At 45.5% G+C, this 25806-nt stretch overlaps 1 protein-coding gene across 1 annotated transcript in view; it reads left to right on the plus strand.

The window, feature by feature from the left end:
- The window catches only part of RNF169 (ring finger protein 169), a 28509-nt gene extending 3464 nt beyond the window's left edge, over window positions 1–25045 (plus strand). Inside the window, exons 2-6 of the mRNA XM_052812546.1 lie at window positions 9121–9197; window positions 14981–15127; window positions 16047–16159; window positions 16754–16853; window positions 18971–25045. Coding sequence (XP_052668506.1) covers window positions 9121–9197; window positions 14981–15127; window positions 16047–16159; window positions 16754–16853; window positions 18971–20182 — 1649 coding nt within the window. The 3' untranslated portion in view covers window positions 20183–25045. The remainder of the gene's footprint in view (window positions 1–9120; window positions 9198–14980; window positions 15128–16046; window positions 16160–16753; window positions 16854–18970) is intronic.
- Window positions 25046–25806: the final 761 nt, after the last annotated feature.

Consider the following 25806-nt stretch of genomic DNA (forward strand, 5'->3'; position numbering starts at 1 on the left):
AATGGTTTGGGTTGGAAGGGACCTTCAAAGATCATCTCTTTCCAACCCCCCTGCCGTGGACAGGGACACCTTCCACTAGACCAGGTTGCTCAAAGCCCCATCCAACCTGGCCTTGAACACTTCCAGGGATGGGGCATCAACCACCTCTCTGAGCAACCTGTGCCAGTCTCACCTCCCTCATTGTAAAACATTTCTTCCTTATGGCCAGTCTAAGCCTGCCATCTTTCAGTTTAAACCGTTGCCCCTTGTCCTGTCACTACGGGCCCTGGTAAAAAGTCTCTCTCCATCTGTTTTATAAACCCCCTGTATATACCAAAAGGAGGCAATGGGCACAAACTGAGACACAAGAAGTTTCACTTGCCCTAAGAAAAAAACCTTTCACTGTGCAGGTGACCAAGCACTGGCACAGGTTGCCCAGGGAGGTTTTGGAGTCTCCATCCTCGGAGATGGACATGGACCTGGCCAGCCTACTCCTGGTGACCCTGCTTGAGCAGAGGGGTTTGGTCCCCAGAGGTCTTCGCAAACCTCAGCTATTCTGTGATTCTGTTATCAAACACTGACTAAGCTGATGTATTCAATTAAATAACTTAAAATCTGCAAATTCTTAAAAACTGCTTGGTATGACCTCTTGACATACCTTGATTATTCCAGCTTAAATTGGCTAATTAATCACAGTTTCAAGTCTCAATTTTTGTCATTCACTTTGGTATTCGTACATAATAGTGGACTTAAGGAGCTCTCAGACCTTGGCTGAGATTGGGGATTCTGCATTAGGTGCATACAAATACTTATGAAGACAAAGTCCTTGTCATGACACTTGTCAAACAAAACCAGGTAGACGTAAGCAGAGACAACGCGTACTTGCTGCCTGTGTTGTGTCCTAGCGTGGGCTGCGTTTGCTTGCCTGCTCCTGGGCACCAGATGCCCTTCGAGCTGCCCTGCTGCCTTCAGCCTGGCCCTCCAGCTGCTGCTCCAGAAGGGTCTGGGTGGCCCGTAGGTCCCACGTGGGCATCTCGAAGCACCATATAGCACCTGGAAAGGCACCCTAGATGCTGGTATAAAACCAAATTTTGAGCTAAAGATGCAGTAGTGGCTGTAATAATTTGCTAAGTAAGATTTCTTACATTAAAACTGTTGCCTGGTGAAAGACTTGGAAAGCAGAGAGGTGCAGCAGATGGGAGGCTTGGAGACTGTGGGTATGTGTTTGAGGATTCAGCTAGCCAAGAAGAAGAAAGAACATAACATGTTCACGGCGAGGTGCTCAGCCTGCTTTGCAAGAAAATAAGTACCTTCATATTTCTCCCAAGGAATATGGAATACCCTATGAATCAAGACAAAAGAAAAGGGTCTTGTGAAAAAGGACAAGCAGATGAGATTGTGGCTGTATCTTCTCAGGCAGCAGGCACAAGGCCCACCTTCAGTATCAGATACCCGCATTGATAGATTTTTGCCCGTCAGTCCTGACGTTACTGTCCCAGATTATAGATGACTTCAGGGAGCTTGGAAAATTGCTGAAGGACAAGTGTTCCCCCGTGAACTGGGAAACAGAAATTCAATTTTGCAAGGAGAGGGCTTGTTAAGCTGGTCAAGAGCTTTAAACTCCTAATATGAAAGTGGTCTGGGAGGGAGAGAATAAAATGACTGCTTTTGGAAGGGACAGGGGAAGTCTGCTCCCGTACACCAAGGCAGGATCGAGCGTACCTAAACCATTCCTCATAGACATCTGAGTCATCTGTTCATACAGAGGTGGCAGAAGGGGATCCCATGGCCACCTTTGTTTCAGCCTCTGAACACTTGAAAAATTTTGCCTAATATCTAATCAAAATCTCCTTTGTTATAAACGCAGCTGATTTCTTTTGTTTCTCTTCTGCCCGGTAGCTATGCAGAACAATTAATAACTGATGCTTTTATACGAGGGGTAGGGTGTTTTTGCCAGACTTCTAACATGACTTCCCCCTCCTTCCTCCAAGTCTTTTTTTGGCTGTGGTTTCCCTCTTTCCCCACTGGACCAGACCAGTCTAGTTCTTGAGCATTTCCTGGTGATTCCTTAATTTCCTGTCATTTCTGTTCTGTAGTCTGTCAGCAGTTTTTTTGTCTCAAGACCACAGTGCTAAGAGTTTAGAAACAGCAATCCCGATGAAGCCTTTCCCTGCTATGTGAAAAGCAGTGATTTACTCATCATGTCAAGCTGATTAAAGTTGGCACCACCTCTTTTTTCCTCCTTGTCACAGCATTGGTGTTGTATGGCTCTTTGAAGGGGATGGGTTAAATTTAAGATTGCCCAGGAAAAGAAATAAGGTAGGGGTGCCTCTGCATGGACAGTAACAACTGTGCCATGAGACTCTCAGAGTGCTTGCACCTCCGTCTCCTCCTTCGCTGTCCTCTCTCCAGTCATCCACAATACTTAAATTATTTTTAATCTACCATTCAAGCCGTTAATGAAGAGAGTGATTAGGACCAGACCCAGCACTAGCCCCAGCGGCCAATGTGAGAGGCTGTCCTGGCATGGCAGTGGATCATTAACTCTTGGAAAGTAATTTTTCAGCTAGATGTGCATCCATCTGAATAGTGGTTATACCTAGACTAGCTTTTTTTTCTCACTGTGCGTCTAAGAATGTTCTTTTTTATGTGCTTCTAAATGAAAAAGACAAAACATGTTTGGCGTACTCTTACTCAGGGTGCTGAGGACGGGGTTATCCTGCAAAACAGGGATATATCCAGATAATACGGGAACTAGAGGGTGAGCTGGGAATCGGCATGCAAGGAAACCTCATGGAATGAGCCTGCGTCTGCTGGAATTTCAGCTCCGTCTCGGGACCAGCCCTGCTGTACCCAACCTGGCAGCTCTGCAGGGTTGCATGTGTGTCTGGCAGCTCCAGGAGAGCACGCAAGCTTTAGTGTTTGTGCAATGCTGTGCCTGAGCTGAAGTGGTCTCCATGAGCCCCAAGGGTGTTGGCACTAAACTGTGTCTAGCAAAATTTCTTAACCCGTCTTCATGAGGTTAAGAGCTATCGCTCCTTGCCCCGCTCCCACTCCTGACAGCTTCCTCATCTAGGACTCTTGAGCTTCTTCCCTTCGATGCCTTCACACCATACTCCTACCTCCCCAGCCAGCTCTTCTCCTCCTTTCTCCACAGAGGCATCAGGGCAGGATTTTGAGTTCCTTTGCAGTAGCTCCTAGTCTTGTATTTTCTTGCTTTATTTCTTTATGCATTTCTATCCAGAGCAAGTTTTGGACAGTGCAGGAGGCAGTTCCTGCACGGGCTGCTCAAAAGTACGTGGGTGACCCCTAACACAGCGCATCCTGCTAGTCCTTAACTCTCTCTGTAAAGAAAAATTGTGGACATCTTGGTCTCTACAGCAGGTAAAATACCCTCTCATGCCCAAGAGATGAACTCATATTGTTACTTGTTTCCCTCTCATCCCCTAATTATCCCATCAAAGAAGGAGATTGGATTGAATTAATGCAAGTTGTTCTTACAGAGTTGGTGTTAGTTTGTCTGCCTGTTACCTCCCAGATACTTGCTAATGAACTAACAATTGGTTGTAGTACCCGTTCGCATATTGAAACTAAGCCTGCTGACTTACAGTTTTCAAGTAGCTGCTTCCCCTCTCCTTCCCCTACTTCTCCATGACCTTAAAGAAAACCCCTTTGCTCCAGGAAGCCTCGAAGACAACCACAAACAGTTCAGAACTTACCAAGGGGGATTTCACCAGCTTTCTAAAGCCACCTCTTCTCCCTCTTGCATCCCCAGACAGCCTCTCCATCTTCCATCTTCCTTTATTCAAAGCCTCTTCCTGGGGGTTGCTACCAGCAGGAACACATCTTTTGGATTTATACCCAATATGGCTCGAACAACTCCCATCTTCGCCGAGACTGGCTCTCAGCACACCATGCAGAGGCATCGACCGGTTCTCGGCTGCGTCCCTGGAGGGGTCTATCCATTTACAGTCTATTGTATTCTCGAACTTGGTACATTCCTTTTAGCTTAAATGGCCTTTCATCTATTTATACTACCGTACAACTCACAAATTTTATAAATTCTATCCTAAGACCTATTTACGGTACATGCATTGTGTGAATCCCTCAGCCTTGCATTCATTGTTAGCTGTCCATAGAAACCAGGCAAGTCACACCATTCATACGGATGAGAAACAGTATTCAAGAGAGTTCTTCCGAAATACCCTTCCTTTGCACTTTTTGTGCCATCTTTATTTACTTCTTGTTTCTGCGGTCCTGTTTCTTAAAGTACCTGATCACAGTTAATTTTTGGTAAACACCAAAGTATCGCTCTTCTGAATACTTAAGCTTTCACTGTGTCAGTTACTTCTCTGCCCTCTCCCCTTTAACTGATGGACTTTATTGTTTTCTGTCTTGCTTTTAATGCATGTCTAGATCCACTTTTTGGTGGCTTTGTGTGCCTTTTCCCAGGTCCCTAAGCCAAGCTTTTGAAAATGAAGAAACGGAACAAGACGTGTAGGGGAAAGCAATGCTTTCTGTGCCCGGCATCAGTGCTAGGGGAGCCGGGTCGCTCTGTTTGGAACATAAATCAAGGAAAATTAGGTAATTCTCCCTTTGTACTCCGCTCTGGTGAAACCCCACCTGCAGTTCTGCATCCAGCTCTGGGGTCCTCAGCACAGGAGAGACGTGGACCTGTTGGAGCGGGTCCAGAGGAGGGACACAAGAATGAACAGAGGGATGGAGAACCTCTCCTGTGGGGAAAGGCTGAGAGAGTTGGGATTGTTCAGCCTGGAGAAGAGAAGGCTCTGGGGAGACCTTACTGCAGCCTTTTTACCAAGGCCTGTAGTGACAGGACAAGGGGCAACGGCTTTCAGTTTAAAGAGGGTAAGTTTAGATTAGACATAAGGAGGAAATTCTTTACGATGAGGGTGGTGAGACACTGGCACAGGTTGCCAAGAGAAGTTGGGGGTGCCCCATGATTGGAAGTGTTCAAGGTCAGGTTGGACGGGGCTTTGAGCAACCGGATCTAGTGGAAGATCATAGAATCATGGAATCATTTAGGTTAGAAAAGACCTTTAAGATCATCGAGTCCAACCATAAACTTAACAACGTCAAGTCCACCACTAAATGTCCTTACCCATGGCAGGGGGGTTGGACTAGATGATCTTCAAAGGTCCCTTCCAACCCAAACCATTCTGTGATTCTGTGAAAATCTGTTGGGAAGACTTGTCTCAAGGAGATTATTGAAATTATTGGTACTAGCCTATTTAGGATGTAGCAAGTGAGGCAGAAATGACAGTATATTAATAGCTATCAACCACATTAACATTTTTCTAGTGTCATCTCCTGCTTCAGCTGGAACTCCAGGCTCAGAACTAGATTAAATCTATTTTTGTCCCATTTGGCTGTGTGTGAGAACTAGTCTGGAGCCTGTTGTGGTACAGGAACTGCTTTGGGGTGAAAAAACTTCTTTGGAGGGTTGCATTTTTTTTCAGTAGATATTGGTCTTAGCTTGATTGAGTTTCTGTCTCTGGTTTGCTGTGACCACAGATGCCCGTGGCAGGGCAGGAGAAGGGGGCTGGCGATGCCGCATGTTGTCCTACCAGTATGTGACAGCCCAAGGTCTTCCTGCAGCTCCAACCTTACTGATTCTTCCACTTACAAAAAAGTTGCAGATTTGTGGCCGAAATGGTTTGAGTTTTAATTTGTTATTTCCAAATATGCCCCGATCCACCAACGCTGAAATATATATATATGCAGTATGCCATTGGCATATCTTCATGCAATTTAGTTAACATCCTTTTAAAAGAACTAGAGTAACTACTCTTGTTGGAAAACTGTTTCCAAACCTCTCTGTAGTCAGAAAACTTCTAACTTCTTGGTTTATGTTTTGAAAACATTAAGATCTCATCTTCATCTCCAAGTATAAACACTAACTGCTGGAAGTTAAAAGGAGAACCAGTGAAAACCTCAAGGTTTTGATTATCCCTGCCAGGGATAAAGGGGAGAAGGAAGCTACAAAGTCTGCTGAAAGTTTCTGTAGAAGCTGGGGGTGAGGGGGATTCGCAGCCACGGGTGGCAGAGCTTTGACTTGCCGGATGGCATCGGTTTGACAAAACCCAGGAGCCTCTGAACAACAGACAGGGAACCGAAGGGTTTCTGAGTCGAGTTCAACTTATTTTTCTTCAACCCCTGTTGCTGAATTCACCAGATGGATGTTTCTGAATCTTTTGCCAGTAAATATAAAATCTGCTGGTCAGGAGTGCGGATTAACAGTGACGGTGTGTAATGCACGCTTCTGTGCTAACGTTGAAAGGATGGAGTCATTCAAGGGGATTGAGGCTACAAGTCAAATGCCTCTCATAAAGAGAACCAGCGTTAAATAATTAGAAAATCTTTTGTCTTCTCAAATAGTGCAGAAATCAATTGTTTTTTCCAAGATTGAGCACAACACGATGAAACTCTTGTCTGCCAGCATAAAAGAGCAGGATGCCAGGTTAGATCCTGCCACTGTGACTGTTTCAGTGCTATCACCCTGCTTGGAAGGAGCATCCCAGTGCCGACCTTCCCAACAGCCCTTCCAAGTCAGCTTCATTTAGAAACCGTTTCTGTTGACCCACAGCTCGCTTGAGAGGAAGAGCAAGCAGGAACTTTGCTGCAAAATCAAGTAAAAGGCCATATCTTCCATCATCTTAGCCATTTCCGTTGTTCTCCTAGGTTGTAGCACACATCGAAACAGCTGAGCAGCCTTGTCCTGACCTGAACATCCAGAATTAGCACGGGGAGGTGTGCTGGAGGAACACGTGTGATCATTTTGCCTTCCTCCCCACCTGCATCCTGGTGCAAGGACCGGTCTGGTTCGATTTGCAGCGGTTCTGTGCTGATAGAAGCATCCTTGGCTGGGGGCAGCCACCGCGCAGCATCGCTTTGCCCCAGAAGCTACATGGGGGTGTTTTAAACGTAGATATACAGTTGTGCATACATTTTTGGTTTCATCTCTTCTACACAGAGTTAGAAATTTGGGGTCTTGTCTCTTTTGACCCATCTGTAAAATATACAAGTGGTGCATAAAGACACTATAGATAAAATTGCTTCCAACTAGTGTTAGTCCACTTCAGCTAAACCAGCACAACTTTATAGATAAATGTTGTTCCATTATTCAAAATCTCTGGCTTGCTGCACCCATGTAAGCAATGAAACAGTTGATGTGGCTTGTCTTTACTGCTGCATGTTTCCCTCGGGTTAGCTCATATGCTTTTATTACCCTGGAGGAAAAAAATACACCTTTTTAGCTATGAAGGTAAGGTCTGAGACAAGCCTTAAACATTCAGAAGTAATTGAAGTTTGCTGTAGGGGCGTTACAGATTGCTGCTGCACTTGGGACTGTCTGTGTGGAAGTTCAGCTTGATAAAATTCACAAAGAACTGGAACTGCTCAAGGACACAATTGAAAAAACATTTTGAGAAGCCAGTTTCCAGCGCAGCCGGTTGCAGGCGCAGAAGCAGGAGCAAGGAATGCAGCCTGGCCTCCCCAGCATTGCCACCGCTTGGGATTTTTATCACACATGTTGGGACATTTTGGATGTTTTCCTTTAAAAACAAGCCTAGCTCGCACAGGCGTGCGAGTAAAAGGGAATAGCAGCTCTTTCTTTAAAAAAAAAAAAAGCTTTATAATCTTTATGCTTGATGTTTGATTACCAGAGATTTTTTCCCCCCCTTTTAAAGCAAGTATTAAAGAAATACTCGGTGATTTGTTCAGCTCTGGCATTGGCAGCATTCCCTCTCCGGAGCTACTTGAGCAGGAAGCTCCGGAGTTTGCACTCACACTCAACCAGTGAGGTGGGAGTGAAGTTATGGAGCTGTCCTCTAAGAACTTTAAAAGCAAACTGGTAGAAGGCAGGACAGGTGAAAACAGGATTTAGTCAGTCTTTAAATGGCATGTTTCAGCACCAGGACTGTGACCTGTCCCCAGGGAGGATGCACACGTGGCCATGAACCGGAGGATTGCTGGGTGTTTGATTTACATACCCCACCATGAACTTTTTATTTCAGGCCAATGTGTTTGAGGAATAAAACCGCTTTCTAAATAAAACATGCAGTGGAGCTGCTGGTTTATACCCCTTAATTTTAGCAAGCTGGGAAAAGGAAATACCACTGAATTTTCCTCCTTGCTCTTACCCATTTCATCCTGAGCGTAGCACATTGGGATGATGAGCTGTGCTGCACCCTGCCTGGACTTCTGATACAGGCTGAGCCAGGACGGTTGTTCAGGGGTTGTTGTTTTATTCCGGTTGTTCCCTTTTCCATCCAGGCTCCTCTGACTGTAGTGAAACTTGCCCAGACTTGTGCTGCACAGAAGCGGGAGGGAGCTTTGAGGCCAACATAAAGAAGAGAGTCATTTGGGGAGTAACGAACTCTAGGGATGGAGGTTAAACTATAACCCCGTGCCAATACGCTTTTGGTTCCTGAATTCCCGAGGGGGAAGGGAGGAAGCGGGAGCAGGATGGGGAATTCCTGCCGGACAGAGCAGCCCGCCTGCCCAGCTTCGAAATACTGACCTCAGGGAGCGTATTGCAAGCAGAACAAAAGCTGTGCTTGCTCTGGACTGGTGGGACAGCACTGCAAACAGCTGCAAAGGGGAAAGGGATGTGGAGGAGTAAAAACACTGTTTATATACAAAATAGAGAGCATTCTCGATGTGTTCGTTTAAATGGCAGAAGGGCAGGGGTGTGAATTTGGGGTGTTGTGTTGCTGCTGTCAGCCTGTGTTTTTTGGGCGTCTGGCTGGAGCAGACGCTTACAGCCTGGTTTTATTTCTAGGACTCAGGTTCCCTGTGACATCTCAGGGCTGTTACTTAACCTTTGTATTTACATCCTCCTGATACTCCCCTGATTACTTAACTGCTTGTCAAGAACTCTTGAGGATCTCAAAATAAACTATAGAAGTGCAAAATGGTATTACTTGGCCATCCTCCTCCCAATGTTTCTGTATGTTAAACAGAGCTTTGATAGCAGTGTCATAATATAAACATATGTGCTTGAAAAAATGCTGCAGAACCTCTTGTGCAGTCCATGGAGAGCTTACCCTTTTTGGGAAATAATGGACAACCCCAGTCATCATACACTAAAAAGTGTTTCCTTTTTTTCCCTTCTCTTTCCAGACTTCATATTCAGAGCACCCATTAAATTAAGCAAACCAGGGGAACTCCGAGAAGAATATGAAAGCCAGCTAAGGAAGGTACGGTATTCTGTGTAATTGCGGTTTTTCTTCGAGAATAACTTGGATTTCCTGTAGGAATGCCATTCTACCTATAAGGAAACTTGAAGAGCTCTTTATTCCTGCTCTGTAACAAAGGTCATTTATTCCCTTTATGCTGTTCAGCCAGTTCAGGAAAATGTTGGCAGTAATCGAGCAAGTAGAAGCCAGATTTTGCTGTCTTAGGCTGCCTTCCAGAACATGGAAATGTACCTTCCTTGGTGGACCTCGAGCAACTGTTCCGTTGTACAGGGTTTATTAGAGCATCAGTATTTGTGGATGTAATTCCATAAAGGCTTTTGCAGCATAAGGCATCTCCTGCAGTAATGTCGTTCTCAGAAACAATCTATTCCAAACTAGAGCTTTCTGTCTATTTTTAGGCAAGAAAAACAATGTCATTTAAAGACAAAAAACTGAGAAGGGAAGAAAAGCTTTTCAGCTGTTTTGGAGTTAAAGTTTGGGAAAATATTTTTTACATTTAAAAAGGGATTTTTTCTTAATCTAAATCATTGAAATGTCTCCAGTGGCTAGTCATTTATGGAAATTGGCTGCTTTTTAAGTGAGAAAAATTGCTGTAAAAGCAATGACTGCTGCAGCCGAGCGGATAATGATTTCCATTGCAACCCGTCTCGTGAGAGTTGCCCATAACTTGCTAAAACATTCGTGCCTGCCACTCATAGCTCCTGCGTCTGTCGTCCCTTGCTCTGCCTGGACCCGCGCACCATCCTGCTGAAACATGGACTCTGCCCTGCTGCTGGTGTCTGTGTCAATAGATTTAATCACTGTCCCGGGGCCTTGATCTCTGTGATGGTGTTTTGCTTTGAGATGGGTCCAACCTCTTGCTGATTAGTTTACCTGCTGGGGAAAAGGAACAGGGGATTTTTCATCATTGAAGCATTTTCTTTGCGTTTTTCACTTGAAGATCTCAACAACTGTAGAAAGGGCTGGGAAGCTGATGTTTAGTTAGAATAGCCTTGTCCACTCAGTGATGCTAAGTAGGGAAATACTGCTTAGATGATATTTAAAGTAAATAACTTGTCTGGAAAAAGCATGTGTGTGAGGAGACAATGAAAAATGTGGAACAGTCTTCTTTCCTGCTTCTCTATGCATGGAGTTAGCAGTGACACTGATGGGCAGTGTTGCTACAGGTTATTAGGATAACTTTGGCTGACTGTGACCTTTCATTAAGTGATCTTAAGGAATGCAAACTCTTCTCTGGTCCAGGTGACACTTGCTAGGTAGGCAAGCAGGCTTTGTGCGTAAAGTGTTGTGACTTGCAGCAATTTGAGCGACAATGAGACACTTTGTTGAGAAACAGTTGTTTAGGCAGCAGCATAAGACTTAAGTGCACAGAAATCTTATTCATATAAAAATATAGTTTATTAATTAACTTAAACATGCATCACTGTATCTGGCAATTTAATTTTTTTTCACTGTAACCTTCAGGATGAGTATACTCAGGGTATCTTTGGCTTAAAGAAGAAATAAAGCTTTTTATGTAGTTATTAACTGTAAACCTTGCTAGGGTTTTATAAATCTCTCTGTAAAGTGAGTGGGAGACTTTCCGTGATGATATAGGAGCTCACTCATCATTGATCCTGCCAGACTTGTTGCTTGATGTCTTCAATCCATCCACAAGGCCAGAATTTCCCGGGTGTCCAGAGGAGCAGGAACCGCCTGAGTTCACTGAGGCAGGATCTTAGCTCTGCAGTTAGTCCAGGTGCCTCCAGACTGATGCATATCTGGATCTTCTGGAAGGATTAAACCATCTTCTCTCCCATGGTCCATAAAACGTTTATAGGAGCATTGCATCTGTGCAGGACAAAATGGGTACTTTGTCACCTCTTGTTAATCCTGATCATTCCATTACCAACTTTAAATATTATATATAAAGTTCAAGTAAGCACATTTAAAGCATAGTCAGACTGCAGCTGAAGAGGTTTTTGCATCTACTGCTTGTCTTCAGAAAAAAGATACCACATGCAGTCCAGTGCCAACACTTCTCACTTCCCCACCAGTCAAAAGGAAATACTTTAACAAGTTTCTGGCATTTTGGGCATGTTTTTGTCTTGTTCCTGTTCAGCCTGCTGCCTTCCCCTTTTTGTTCACTGGCAGATGGAAGATAGGTTTCTTCCCCTGCTGACTTAAACTGACTTTTTATGAACCTTGTCTGAAAGAGCTTTGGGGGCGGGGAGTTCTCTGAATCATCATCTAAGAGGAAAGGGCAATGTAATTTTGCTGACAAAAAAGGCAACTGATGATGCACTTGCGCTTTTTCCTTATTCCAGGCAAAATTGTGACTGTTGCCACTTAGTGAGAGTTACTTGGTGTCTCTGAACTTCCGAATTAGGCAGGAGGAGACGAGAACTCAGTTTTGGGAATCGAAGCTTGTGTATAACTGGGCTTCCCTCTGTGTCTTGAGGCAAGAGGTTTCATGTAAGCTTCCCTGCCCGTGAAACGAGGATAACCGGTGCTGGCTTTGCTCCTGAGGAAGGGAGAGGAGTGTTCAAAAGCTTTTACATCTCCCAGATGTGAGTTGTTTTATAAATCTTAGCTCTTGACCTGCTTCCCAGCCTTTTGCAGTTGAAAACAAAAGTAGTTACCATAATTATGTACTGAAGAATTTTTATTTGAAGTGGATAATCTTGTAGTGCAATTTTCTCAACTGGCTTTCAGCATGAGATGAAATGTTTGCTCTCTGTGCAGGATGGCGAGATTTTTTTTCCTCTTTTAGGCAGTGCACTTGGTGCTCTTGTATTTTATATTTTTCCAAAGGAGGATGTTGTTTCTGTGTACTAAAAAATCCTGTTAAACTCTTTCTATCACAAGTAGTCTATTGCTTGTAATCACATGCAATCAGGAGGGAAACTCCTACCTGAGGCATGTGCTGACATGCAGCTTTCTAGCAGCATGGGTAGACGGAGCAGGCTCAGGGAGTGAGCAAGCAAACCTGGACAGTTTATGGAGTGAAGAGAAGATGTCAAACGTGAGTTTACCAAACTTTTGGAAATGAATGTTAGTATTAAGAATGATGTTCCTGAAATGCTCATTTCTTGACTAATTCTTGAGCAAAAAATTAGTGATTGCTTGTACAGCATTTTTTCCTGCAGTTCCAGTGTCCAAAAGGGCTACAGACAGGTTAAAATGCATTTTCTGATAACCATGCTGCTAATAGCAACTGATGGTCCTGCATCCAGTATTTCAAAGCTGCTACTCAGATAACCTAAGGTACTTTTCCCAGGGTAGATGTTTCACACCGGCTTGTTTCAGTTTCTAGTCTTCATGTCCTGGCACAGCGTTGCCACGTTTGTAAGTAAATTCTCTGGGAGATAATTTACATTAGGCTACTTAAAATGATTTTTTTTTTAACAAATTTTATCATTACAGTTTGCTTTTGTTTGCAACCTGAATTCAGGACGTAAATTCCTTTTTGTATCCCGTTAATTAGGATTAGGATCCTGTTGTTGCTTTTTTCACTGTCAGCAGAGCCTGTGCTTGCACCTCCCATTAACTGTGCCGCGGGTTTGCCCAAAATCTTTAAATATTCCTGTATGTTGTTACATATGTGTGTGGCTTTAGATTTGGGAATTGAGTATAATTGTATAAGTTAGACAAAAAAGTGAAGATTTCCATATAGCTGTCTTCCATGTGAAAAATAAGGAAGGGACACAAGTGTTGGGTATTATTTCAGCTGGCCAAAAAAAGTAATCTTTATGATAAATCTTGATGTGAACTTGTTTTTCAGATACTTAAAAGAGGCTCCTTAAAGTGCAGAAATACTGTTTGTGAAACGTACAGCAGACTATTCATCATGTCTGCATCATGTGGCCATAATCTATATTAGTCAGACACTGTGTTGTAGTTATTGCTTGAGATTATTAATAGATCAGGAACTTAAAGATACATCTTAAAACAACTCTAAACGAGAAGTCAAACCAGTCTTTGAAAACATTTGCTAAACACTCACAATCAGCCAAACAGTGGGGGTTTTTCCTGGTTTCTACCTTCTCTCCTCCTACCTCTCTCTTCCTCATCTCTGGGTGTTCGGATTCAGTAGGATTCGGGTCCTTCCCAGTCTGAAGATCGTGACGTGTTTTTCATGTAATGCATCGTGAACACTGTTTTCTTTGCCATCCACATGTCCGTGCTTTTTTTTCCCATCCTTCGGCAGGGAAGAAAAATACTAAATATTTTGGGAAGAACGAGGAGTTGTTGCAACCTCACCCTTTATGTGAAGTGCCTTTCACTGCCTTTATGTGCAGTGCTGTAGGATCAGTGCTTGAGCTGCCTGTGGATGCCTTGAGCTTTACTGGAGGGCACCAGGTCCCACAGCACTGCCCTCCTGGGAGGCGAGGGGGAAATTGCGGCGGTGTGAGAAGATAGGAGGGAACGTAACAGGGCAGCTTCTTAAGCATCTGAGATGCCTACACTCAAATAGGAGGAATAAACAGAGGCATTTGAATTTCTAGTGCTTAGCCATAGCTGTGATTCATCAGCATGATGGAGATCTGTCAGTCAAAGGTCAGGCTTGTTGTCCCAGACGAGGATAGCTTATGCACAGAGGTTGGGTGGAAGAAGGAGGGAGGACCTGGTATATATACATATATATGTAGACTATTCATGGCCTATGTGTAAGCCTGAAGTTGAGGAAGAGGTGAGAGACAAGCTGGGTGAATGGCTGGGTAATGAGTGAGAAGGGAGCTGGGTGACGTTAGCCTGGGCAGGGACAATCAGCTGGTGTTATCTGAAGTATGTACTGCAGAGCCTGTTCATCAGGAAAAGGTTGTGGAAAGGAGGAAAAAAGGGGGTTTGTTGGTTCTGAGTAGCAAGTCTGCAGAAAAGAGGTCCTGGCAGAAATGGGGAGTTTGCTTCCTTAGGTAAGGGGGAGCAAAATAATGCAGCAGGACAGGCAGCCCATCAGAGTCATGGATCGTGCTGGGGATGGTCCTTTGGTTCAGGAAGAAAGAAGTCTCTGCAGGGAGAGCCTGGCCAGGAGAAGCCTGTGGACACTAAAGTTGACCTTGGTTGGTTAAAAGGGATCACTAAGTGGTGGATTGTGCTTTTCAGAGGGAAGGAAAGTGTTTGCACTTCTCTGTGTCCTAGTGTCCTAGATCTGGCATTCACCTGCACTTCTCATCCGCATTTGCACTTCAGCTGGTAAACTGAATTCAAGCTTTGGGCCTCCAGTTGGCCATTGGAGGGTTAGGTAATCTCTCTGGATCTTCTCCATCCCAATGCGTCAATGAAACAATAGGATTTCATATAGTGTGTAGGTTTCAACATGGGAATTGCTGTATCTAACCAATTTTAATTTAGGTGATGCTGTCTATATGTCTGCGAGAGTGTGTGTACTGTGTCACAGGCCATTTGAAGACTAAAATTGAAATGTCTTAGCTTGCATGAAACTACTGTTTGCACATTTTTATTTGTAGTATGATTATCTACAAGTAGACAAAAGCTTTTGTCTCTCTATTTTAGAAGGTAGTGTGGCGGAGAAGTCTTTGTCAAACCCTGGACCTAACAGTGCCTTTGCTGTTTTGCAAAGAAGATAATATCAACGATATTTGTGTAGAGTGCACAAACTTGAAACTAGGAACAAACCAATCTTCACATTATTGCGAGAGGGAGGCAGTGGCTCTACTCTAGAGAAATGAAGACACAGAATTAAATTATGTGGCCAGACTCTTGGAAAATCACTTGTTGGCAACCAGGTGTAAGACTTAAAATATTTTTAAATACGCTGTCTCTTTTGTCATTATTTCCAGCTGAGAGAAGAAAAACTACAAGAAGAAAAAGCTTCCGAGGATCTGATTCACAAGTTCATTCTAGATGACATGGAAGTAGGAAAAAGAAAAATGGAAGAACAGCAGAAAAAAGATGAACCTTTAGTGCTTAAAGTGAACCAAGAGTGTGTAAGTAAGCTTGAGCTTCTCTTTCCTATCCACATCATAGACACTGACTGGTAGGTGAAATGCTGCTAAGACAGTCCTGGAACAAGAACTAGGTTTTTTAAAGCCCCTGACTAGCTGAGTATCTCCTGTTCCTGCCCGTTGAAACTGGGAGCTCTCATCCTTTGACATAGGGAGCTTTCCAGGGTTATTTGATTGACTTCTTTATAGACCTTGAAGGCTATGAGCTAAAGATCCATGTTGGTGAGAACTGTCTTCTAAGGTTTGTTATGACTACAGTTGTTCTTCTGGAGGTTTCTGTCCCCCCTTTTACCCACTGCACTTGTGACTGAAGGTGCAGCTCTTCCAAACATAGCAGATACATCTGTAGGGGTAACTGCTCTGCTTTGTATATCCTTGGTCTTCAGGCATATATGCATTTCCATGAACATTTCTCCATTAATCTTCTTCAGTGTAGGCGTACGATACTGTAGTCCAACAGATTCTTCATGCTGAGTTTTGCCTATTTCTCATTTCAGTTGTGAGACTCCGCAGGAAACGTTTTCAAGATTTAAAGACTGATAGGCTCATATGTGGGTACTGAATAACGTCTCATAGTACCTTTCTTGTAGGATTTTCTCAACGTTTCCTTGATCAATAAATTAACTTTCTTCGATGACAGACAGCTATACATAGGTGCTATGTGTTTATTTTTGCGTTATTTATGCTTTTGGGGCCAGCCTCTGAGCTGTTACAGCTCCAGTGAAGAGAGCTGAACGAGCATGCGTATCTGCTGGCAGTTTGCATTCTCGGTTTGTGTCCTCTTGGTGTAATCAGGGCGGGGGCTTTTGGAATCTTTAATATCTTTGCAAGAAAGAGCTTTATTTTCCAAGTGATTCTTTTTGTCGTACGTATCAGCTAACTCTTCCTTGATTGACTTCAGTTTCCTGAGCGTCTCTCAGATTCAGAGAATGAAGAACCATTCCAGGGCAAGCAAACACATCGGTCGGCTTTTGTTTCCAAGACCAGTGCCTACTCCTTTGCTTTCCTTTCAGGGTAAGATGCTGAGACTTGATTCAAACCTATTAATGTCCGTTACAGATGTTCTTTTGACTGTTGTTCTAAACATACCTGAGATGCTTTAAATTTAATTAAAATGGTTTTCCAAAATCCAAAATAAGTAGTATTTTTTCTGGAATTTTAGAACAGACTAACTGGTAGAATATAGCATCTGTCTGATTACCTCCTACCTGTTATAAAATCCTAGGAGTTAAGTTAGTGTTGACAGTGAAAGCTTAACAGTGAAAGCTGTTGCATGATGCAGTGGAAGCAGCTGAGTAACTAAGTGTGTTTTCACATGAGAAGCACAGGGGTTTCCACAGCGTCGTCATTAGCTCTGACCTCAATTAGTTATAAGCCATAGGTGGAGGTGTCAGTGTGTTTAGTGCAGAGCCCTTGAACGCAGACCAGGACTCTGTGGCAGATCCAAGATTCCTGGATCCCTTTACCCCAAGGGCGTAGGAGGCATCTCTTAAAGCCGGGCGCTGCCAAGGCTGATGCTTCCCCCACGGGTAGCTGCTGCCAGGGCTGTTGGGCTGGTTGTTCCTAAGGTCATGAACAATCTCCTGTTTTCACCCGTCTGCTTTTCAGGAACCTAACCGCCAAGGTGGAAAGGAGTCGGAGCTGCAATGACACCATTCAGGAGAGATCAAAGAGCAGGCAGAGATCAGTCCCAGCCAACAAAACAAAGGTACCGGCTGCATCTGGAAGCATAGGATTTCTGTGTGTAAATGTTCTTATCTGTGGTTACACAGCACTGGTAATCTGGAGATAAAAAATACTGTGTTTATGGTGCTGCTGGTGCTGCGTTATCACCATGGGGCCAATCATTTCCTTGCAGCTCACAATAAAAACCGGCTAGGTTAGAAATTACTAAGCAAAAAAGTAGACAGCTTACAGAGTTGTTTGTTAGCATTGGAGGATAATTGGAATTTGGAAGGGTACTCATCATGCTTTTGTTTGCTAATAAATTTTCTTTTCAAGGCTGAATCCTCAGCCAATTAAAGAAAGATCTTTTAGAAGTTTAGAAAAAAATCCTCTCTTCCTCCCTCTTTCTCTCCTGTTCTTTCCAAAGCTGTTTAAACAGAGCAAAACTCGTTGCTCTCCTGATGTTAGGATACTTTCTTTTGCACTTTCACGCTATGGGAAGAGCTGACCTGCTCTTGCTTCCTGTCGCATCCAGCAGAATTAACCGTACCTGTTACCCTGTGCAACAGGCCTGGCTTTTCATGCACTGCCAGCTTCAAAATGAGTGGTGATCATGAAGCACAGCTGAAAATTTGAGCCGGAGGTTTTTCAGGCTCTTCCAGCAGTAATCGCTGGGTACCTTCCACTCATTGGAGATGACCTTTGCAAACACCTTTCCTTGCACTGTGCCTGGCAGCACCACTGACCCCTCTGGCCCTGCCAGCAGAAGCAAATTTTGCACGTTTGCTCTTGTACTAATCTCTGTAGTACGGAGGTCCTCTGCCTCCTTTCCGATGTGCCTCTCTGGCCCGTGGGGTCCTGGTGGCTGGCAACAGCAGCTTAAGTTATGAAAGCTGTGAGTTAGCCTGGAACAGCTCCAGCGCTGCTCTGCCGGGGCTGCTTGCTAGGGTGTTCCACCTCCTCATGCTGACACCCCTGCTTCTTGGGCTCAGTTTCATCCCAGATGGAGAAGGGGAGGGTTCAATTCCAGAGATCCCATAAGGAACAAAAGCCTCTGCAATCCTTTGGAAGGTCAGTTTGGTTGGGGAAATGGTAAAATCCCCACTGGGCACGCTAAGTTGACCCCAGTGATCACCTAGCTACACATCTCTGAGGTTATGGGCACGGACCATGGTCAGAGAGTCTGTATTTAAAAACCTGGTCCAGTTCCCATCTAAGCTGACAGGAGCTGGACTGAGCTCAAAGCAAGGGTGTATAACTGTCCTGCCTCCTCAGGACATTTGTTTTTTAAGTAGATGGTTTATGGACCTGGCCAATTAAGACTTGCACTACCAGGGTGTCCCACAAATTTGTTTTGGCCCCAGAATAAGCTAGTAGAACCAACTGTCTTTCGGGCTAAGCAGGGAAAGGTTATCACTGTCTCAAACTAGCTGCTGGATAAAATAATTTCATCTTGGAGAAGAAAAATACCATTTGCAGTGGTGTATGTGCAGCTTTTATTTCTGATTTTTTTGTGGCTGGATTCTGTTGCATTCCAAGTGTAACAGCATTAGGGGATGGTCTTGGAGACGACAAGAAATGTTGCTCTTAAGCTCTGCTAGAGGCTGTCTCAGGCAGTGTCCAGTGTGGTGGCCGTGGTGTGGTCCAGGACCACTTGTCAAAGTTGCTCCACCAATCTGCCTCAGGCACATACACAGCTTTTCTCATGACGTTTTGCAGTGCAGTGTGTTAAACCTGGGCCAAGTATTCATTCTTTCTCTCCTACAGCTTGGTAGGGAGCAAAAAATCCTTTGGAGATCATTTCCCTTGAAAAGCGTGGCTTCCTTCAGCCATGGTGGTGCAGTGCTTCTCGGCTTCTCCTTGTCTTGCCTTGCTTCAAGCATTTTGCCATCCGAGTGGTTGCCATTTGTGGCAAGAACAGCTCTTACACTGAAATAAATTTGAGACCAAGACCGTGCTGGACTCCGGTGTCCTCTGCTTATGTTATATATTGGCCATGAAAGGTGCCATGACCAGCAGAGGCTGTTCCAGAGAGCTCTCCAGCTGGTCTGCTGCAGGAGCTGAGCGTGGTAGCCACACATTCTCCTGTTCTCCTCCTGCACACTTGTCCGTATTCTTCTCGATGACAATCTTTTTGAGCTGTGGTGCCTTGCCTTGCAGGTGCCACCCGTCACCAGCACGTCGACGCCGCTGGTTGGAGTTTTGTCGTCCACCCAAAACAACCGCTGCCTCTCCGCCCCAGACCTGACGGCAGAGAAGCGCCTGGTTCTCAACCCCGTTTCGTCCCTCTCGGCCCTGCACAAGCCAGAGCGATCCATCAGCCCCGAGAGCAACGACAGCATCTCGGAAGAGCTCAACCACTTCAAGCCTATCGTCTGCTCCCCATGCACTCCTCCAAAGAGGCTTCCTGACGGCAGAGTCCTGAGCCCTCTCATTATCAAGTCTACCCCGAGAAACCTGAACCGGAGCTTGCAGAAGCCGACCACCTATGAGGCCAGTCCTAGAATACTGAAAAAATGGGAGCAGATATTTCAGGAGCGCCAGATCAAAAAGACTCTGTCTAAAGCAACCCTTACGTCCTTGGCTTCGGAGCCCGGAGAAGACGTTATAGTTCCTGACATCACCAACTCCAGCACTTGCACTAAAGAGCAGCCACAAATACAGGATGATCACCTTCCACCTGACACAACAGGAGACCCTCGCCCTGAGCTGGATTTCTTTCCTTCCATCAGTGAAACGAAGCTGGGAAGAGGGATTGAGAAGAACAGAGATTCACAGGCCTTAACAACAGATGACAGTGCTGCCGAACCAGGTGCGAGATCAAATGTCACCTCCATAAACAGACGAGTGTCCGAAGTCCCTGACCTAAAGGTGAACACGTTCATGGACAAATCCTGTCTTAGTCTTGGCCCAAAAATGCTGAGCAGAAGACTCATGGGTGTCAGTGCATCGCTGCCTGACAACAGCACACTAGGAGTCCCCATCAAGCCATCGGGAAAAAAGCAGCTGAAATACCTGAACAAAAGCGAATTGATCAACGTGCAGAACAGCACCTGCAATTCCGTTGAGAACATCATTGGGGAACAGCCCCCATCGCTGAGACGGGGCCGAAAGAGACGCTGCAAAACAAAGCACTTGGAGCACAATGGCTCCGTCAAAAGACTGAGGCACGCGGCAGGGGAGGTGGGCTTGCCTCCGGAGGATCGCTTGGTACGGGAGATGGAGCAGAAGCTCCAGCAAGAGGAGGAGGACAGGAGGTTGGCCCTGCACCTGCAGCGGATTTTCGACAGCGAAAACAGGACAGTGGATAGGCGGAAAGTCAGAGTCGATCGGTATCTGCTGCGGTCAAAGAGCACTCTGGGTGCTAAGTAGCACTGTTGGACAATGTTGCCTTTCTAGAGGACAATGAGGTTTATCAGATTATCTTATAGGAAAACTATTTTTTGTCATACTTCCACCCACAACAATTGTTTTTTGGTTTTGGTGGTAAGACATATGTAGGTCCAGTTCAGAGAGAAGCCAGAGTCCTTTCAGATTAAAAAAAAAAAAGAGAGAGAGAGAAAAAAATCCTCCAGCTTTCTGGTCCATTGGTCTGAAAGAAGTGTCCGTCGTCCTCGTGAATACACTGCAACGCCTCTACATGCAGTCGGTGACATTTGGGTTCCCCAGCTAGGAGGGTTGTGTGAGCAGCACATGGGGTATGGGGTAAGGACCTTGGCCGTTCCTTGCCTTGCTGCTTCAGTAAGCCAAGAGAAATCAGAGCTCTGCTCGTGGAGAGGAAAGTAGGCTTTTTCTGTCCTCTCTGCCTGCCCCGTTTTCTTCCTTACGCTGCAGCTGGCTGCGGTGGTCAGACCGTTACCGACGTCAGCGTGTTCGAGTGACCTGACTCGAGGGCTGTTGGGGAGGGAGGCTGATCCTTATTTCTGCTAGGAAGTACCAAATAGATCCACCCATAGTACTTATAAATGAATGTATCTCACTGTCTGCACCGGCAGTACAGATCATAGGTTACTTTCTTTAAGTAGAAGGCCAAATGCAGTGAAGAAAGACATAAAGTAAGGATTTTACTAAGAAGCCTTATAGGAATTTGCACATTCATGTTAACGACACAGCAGAGGGCTCGGGTAGAGCAGCTGGGAGCCATGCGCTGGGGGCTGTGACCCAGGGAGCAAATGCAGCTTTTCTCCTGGTCCCTGCCTCTTCGGAGGCAAGAGGGTTTCATGTTCTTCCCACTAACATTGAAATCTAGAAAGGGAAACCCTGGCCGGGTGATTTCGGGAAGGACGTTCTCCCTGCTGACACGTACGTACCCTGCAGGTTCTTGCTCAGTTAAGAGATCTCTCAGCACACCTAAGACCTGTCCTTACATGTCCAAGAGCAGCCCGAGGAGGCATCCCAAGGTATCTGACGCATCGCCGTCCTCTCCGAGGCACCTGATGGGTTGGCAGTAGAGCTGGGACAGGAGCCCAGCCCTCCCGGCCCGTGGGCACACAGAGGTGGGCACTCAGGGCGATGCAAGCCTGCCCTGCCCCTGCTCCGAGCTAGCCATCTTCAGGTTCAAACCACTAAGAAAGCTCAGGTGAGCGACGCACTAAAAATTTCCACTTAAAGGCATTAAGCAGGGCACGGCAACCTGGACCAGAGCTAGCTCGGAGCCTGGGCTTGGTGGAGCATGTGTTGTCTGCCCAGATGTGGCCTTCAGTGGCAGCCCACCCTCTGGGCTCTTTGTGTTTCTAACGCTCTTCCCTATCATCCATTATCAGCACAACAATTTCGTTGATTATTTCCAGTAACCGGGATCAAAAAACATCAGCTCAGCTTGATACTTGAAAGCTGCCTTGCAGTGTATTCACTGGGGACCCTCGGTGCCTGCAGGGACCTTCGTCCAGGGCGGAGGCTGCGGCGTTAACGATCTTGCTGACCTCTGTGCCAGATGAGGAGCAGTATTTTTCAGGACGTAACTGAAGCACAGTGCTGGGGCAAACTTGCTGTGACCCATGGTGTGAAGGGAAGACAACTAATGCATTTAAACAGATTAATCTGATCTAAGAGAATGGTCATTGCCCAGTTTCCTCTATCTAAAAAATGGTTTAATTTCTCCCTCCATCTTAAACGATTAAAAAAAAAAAAAATGAAAACTGATTTTCTTTTTCTCTCCTGGCATACTTGCATAGCTGCAAGGACCCTGGCGCTTTTTTCCCAATTGAACTGGATTTTTTTTTAAAAAAAAGAAATCTTATATTTTAATGGATAAAATTTATATATTTTAAATACTATATTTCAACAGATTGACACTTTCGTTTTGAGAAATCTTATAGCAATGATTCCGTAATATATATCTCTATCTCTGTATCTCCTTAACACACAAACTACTGGATGTTTAAAGTCATACCTAGGGCCGGCTAGACCTGGCCTGCTCTGCCTACCCACTGTGGCTCGTGGGTGATGGCTTTCTGTGCCCTCTCACATGCTACAGCCTTGTTAGGTGCTGATTGAAGCAGGCGCTTTTGACCCAAACCGAATCCTGCTCCTGTATCCGGCTGTGAATTGGAAGGAAATTAAGTAATTAGAGCCTTGACAGACCTAGAAGAGCAGCGCAGAGAGAAGTAGTGGTGGCCTGGATCTGCCCTTTGTAGTGAAATAAGCTCAGGAGGGAAACTCACAGCTTTTACTCAGAATTCATGCCATTTTTTCCCAACATTTTGAGCTAAAGCATGCACTTCTCAAGTGCATCTAGATATATAATTATTTTTACAGGCCTCCTTCTCCCTGCCCCTTCCCTGCGGTTAATCCCTTGAGCCCGAATCAGACTTCCCTAAACAGTTTTCCTTTTTTCTTGCGGTGCTTGTGCGGGTTTCATCCAGGCTTGGGCTGCTGGGCGCGCTCTGAGCAAGCCTACACCACAAAAAACTAGATTTACATGCTGAATGTATCCTGTCTTTCCCCTCTTAAAGTAGATTTCGCAGTCCAATGCACCAGGCCAGTGTCTTAAATATCTTCTTTTTAAAAGATTACATAAATATTTAGTTTTTTGTGTGTTAATTTCCTCTTTCTAAATCTGAGCTGGGTGGAAACGTGGGAGGCAATGCCTGAGCTGGAGCTGTCCTCAGCCAAAAAAGATTAATGGGACCCCTCACACCCCCGGCTTCCCAAACCTCGCCTTCACTGGGCAGCCGGCTGCCCCCAAAACAGAGCGCTGCTCAGCTCCCTAAGCATCACGCACAGTCCGTTGCATCCACATTGAAGGAGACCTTTGGACGTGGTGTTGCAGTCACGTCGTGGAAGGGTTGCGGTTGCAGCATCTTTTGGTAAAGCATCAGGGTAGGATCGATCTTTTCTCATGAGGTTGTGCACCCACAGGTTTTTAGTCCGATGGAGCTGCTGGCTGCATTTCTACATTTGCTTCTCCATCTAGTTGCTTAAGGACTGGGGAAAACATGGGCTGTTTTTCAGCCGGCTTGCCTAGACCCTCTCGCCTTCTTCCTGAGCTAGCAAGAACATGACTGCCCTCGGCTGAAATCTACCCGAGGCAGTGTCGGGTTTGAGACTTGAGGCGATGTGAAGCTAGGATGAATGTTTTATTAATTTAACACTCTGTAAGTTTGTGTAAGCTTGCACAAAAAAAAAAATTGTATATAATTACACTTAAAAGAGCAGGAATTCCCAGCCTCTACCCTTTAAAGGTCAGGTGTGACGCTACCTTTGCCACAAGTAATGCCAGCTGAGAAGTAAAATACCTCTTGCTGAACGGTGGATGCAGCACAAGATCTGCAGAGGCCCTAAGATGAAACCAAGTATTTATTTATGCTTACATGAAAGTCATTTCTAATCCTCCTCCTTTCTGCAGCCACCTTCTCTCTGGGATGAAGGCAGTCCTTGCCGGCTGTGGGACAGCACGGGCATGCGAGTATCCTCCCAAAATGGGAAGCTGTCTTCTCTTGTGAGAAAAAAACAGGTCAAGAGATTGCACTGCTGGTAGCGCTGGAGGGGCTGGGGTTGGTTTGACGACAGAAGGACCGTGTCTGCCAAAGATGCCACCGACTCTGGAAAGTTGCTTTCTGACCCTCCGGAGCTGTGTGCCTGGGAAAAGCCGTACGGAAAGGTCCGAGTTTGGAGTCAGTGAGATCAGATAAATGAAGGAAAAGTGCCAAAAGAAGGGATCATGCCAGATGATTGTATAATGTTGTTCTATATTGTCAGTATTTTTCTTCAAATGCTATTGTACATGCAGTGCACAGTAGTCATGAAGTGTAGCTTGAACAAGCGCTTCTTTGTATTTTCTCAGTGAAAGCAAAGGGGGAGGTTGAAGCCTTAAAGACTATCACTGATTTTAAAAACAAGCCTTTACCAATGTTCTGAGGACAGACCCCAGGGCTCCGCCTGGACCCTCCAACAGCCCTGTGCCATCTCCCAGTTGTCCGGCAAAAGGTTGACAAGGAGCTTGTCCCATGCGTGGGGGGAAGCGTTTCACGAAAACCCATCCCCTCTCGCCCCTTGGGGCACCCGAGATGCAAACTAACGACTGTTGGATGCCACGATCTCGTATGGCACCGTGATGGAGACCCATGGGATGTCCCCATGGAAGGCAGCTGGGTGGAACTGGGACGCGATGCCGGTTTGAACTACAGTGCGGAAGCTGGGATGATCCCCACGTGTCGCACACATCTGACACAAACCTTTCTCTTCCCCAAGTCTGTAAAACACCGCAAAGCATCAGCTCTAGAATTAGCTCTTCACTATGCAAACAGAAAAACCTTCAGCTGGTTACAAAGGGGTTTGTGTATGCCTGGTTTCCTTGGTGTTTACTGTCAAACTGTTTAAAACAAATCTAGATGTTGCTACACTTTTTTTCCAATAATGCTTTAAATTGTTGTGCTTTCGTGTTCTCCTCAGCTCGCCAGCGGAGCACTGGGGTGGTAAAAGACTTACGGTCATTTTGGGTCTCAGCTGAACCAGCGTGGCTTCATCCGAATGTTTTAAAAAGCGATGGAAGTTACTGAAGGACTGTTGACTTGCATGTGTAAAATGTGTGGGTAAAATGACATGCAGGCGTCTGTCATGTTGTGGCTTCTGTTATTTGGAACAGAGTAAATCCTGCTTGTGAAAAAATTGTCACAAACCAGAAATATGCCAACTGTGTACAAATAACATGTACATTTTAACGGCAACGAGGACTTTTAACTGCAGGACAAAGGCCGAGGTTAAAACAGAATAAAACCAGGTTCTGACAGTGAACTACCTGTTTCTGCTGAAGTTGCTGCGCTTGGAAACAAGCGGGATCCTACTGCTGCTGATCCCCAACGAGTTACAGTTGCCTTTGGCTGAATGAGGTTGTTGATTACTGTTTTGCAGGGGGAAAAAAAAAAAAAAAAAAAAGGTGAAGGTGAGTATAATGACATATTTTTCATGTAGGTAAGCAGCCAGTGGGAAGTGAGCATCCTCCATCACTCCCCATCGCTTGTCCCACCCCCCCCATTTGCACTGACACAGCTGTTTTTAGGGGTGCCAGACCGGGGGATGGATTTGGGTTTTTGAATAACTATTTTGTGCCCAGCTCGGCTCCCTCAGCGCACTCGGGTCCGGCTGGTTGGGCATGTACCTGCGGCGGGCTGGGGCTCCGTGCTCAGAGCTATCACAAGCAACGCTGGCAGCGCTGCCCTGGCACGAGACAGATTTTCCCCAGCACTTGGCTGCGGGACAGACCGATGCTGGGAGAGGGGGCGAGAGCTGAGAGAACTGGGCAGCTCGTATTAGCTTGCCACTTCGTTAATGATAGTGGTGTTGCTGCTCGCCTGCAAGCCCTCCTTGTACGGCCCGTCAGTCAGTGCAGAGCCCCATCGTGAGCTGTGCTCATCACAGGACAGGGCAGTGGCAGCACTCTCTGCCCTGTTCATTTCTGGGTAAAACCTCCCTGCAATGCCCAGAGAATGCGGTAGTTTTTCTTACAAGTCAGTTTTTGTGCAGGGATGGGTGAGCACACACCTTGTTTTGCAGGA

The sequence above is a fragment of the Harpia harpyja genome, chromosome 17, assembly GCF_026419915.1.
Source record: "Harpia harpyja isolate bHarHar1 chromosome 17, bHarHar1 primary haplotype, whole genome shotgun sequence".
Taxonomy (NCBI): domain Eukaryota; kingdom Metazoa; phylum Chordata; class Aves; order Accipitriformes; family Accipitridae; genus Harpia; species Harpia harpyja.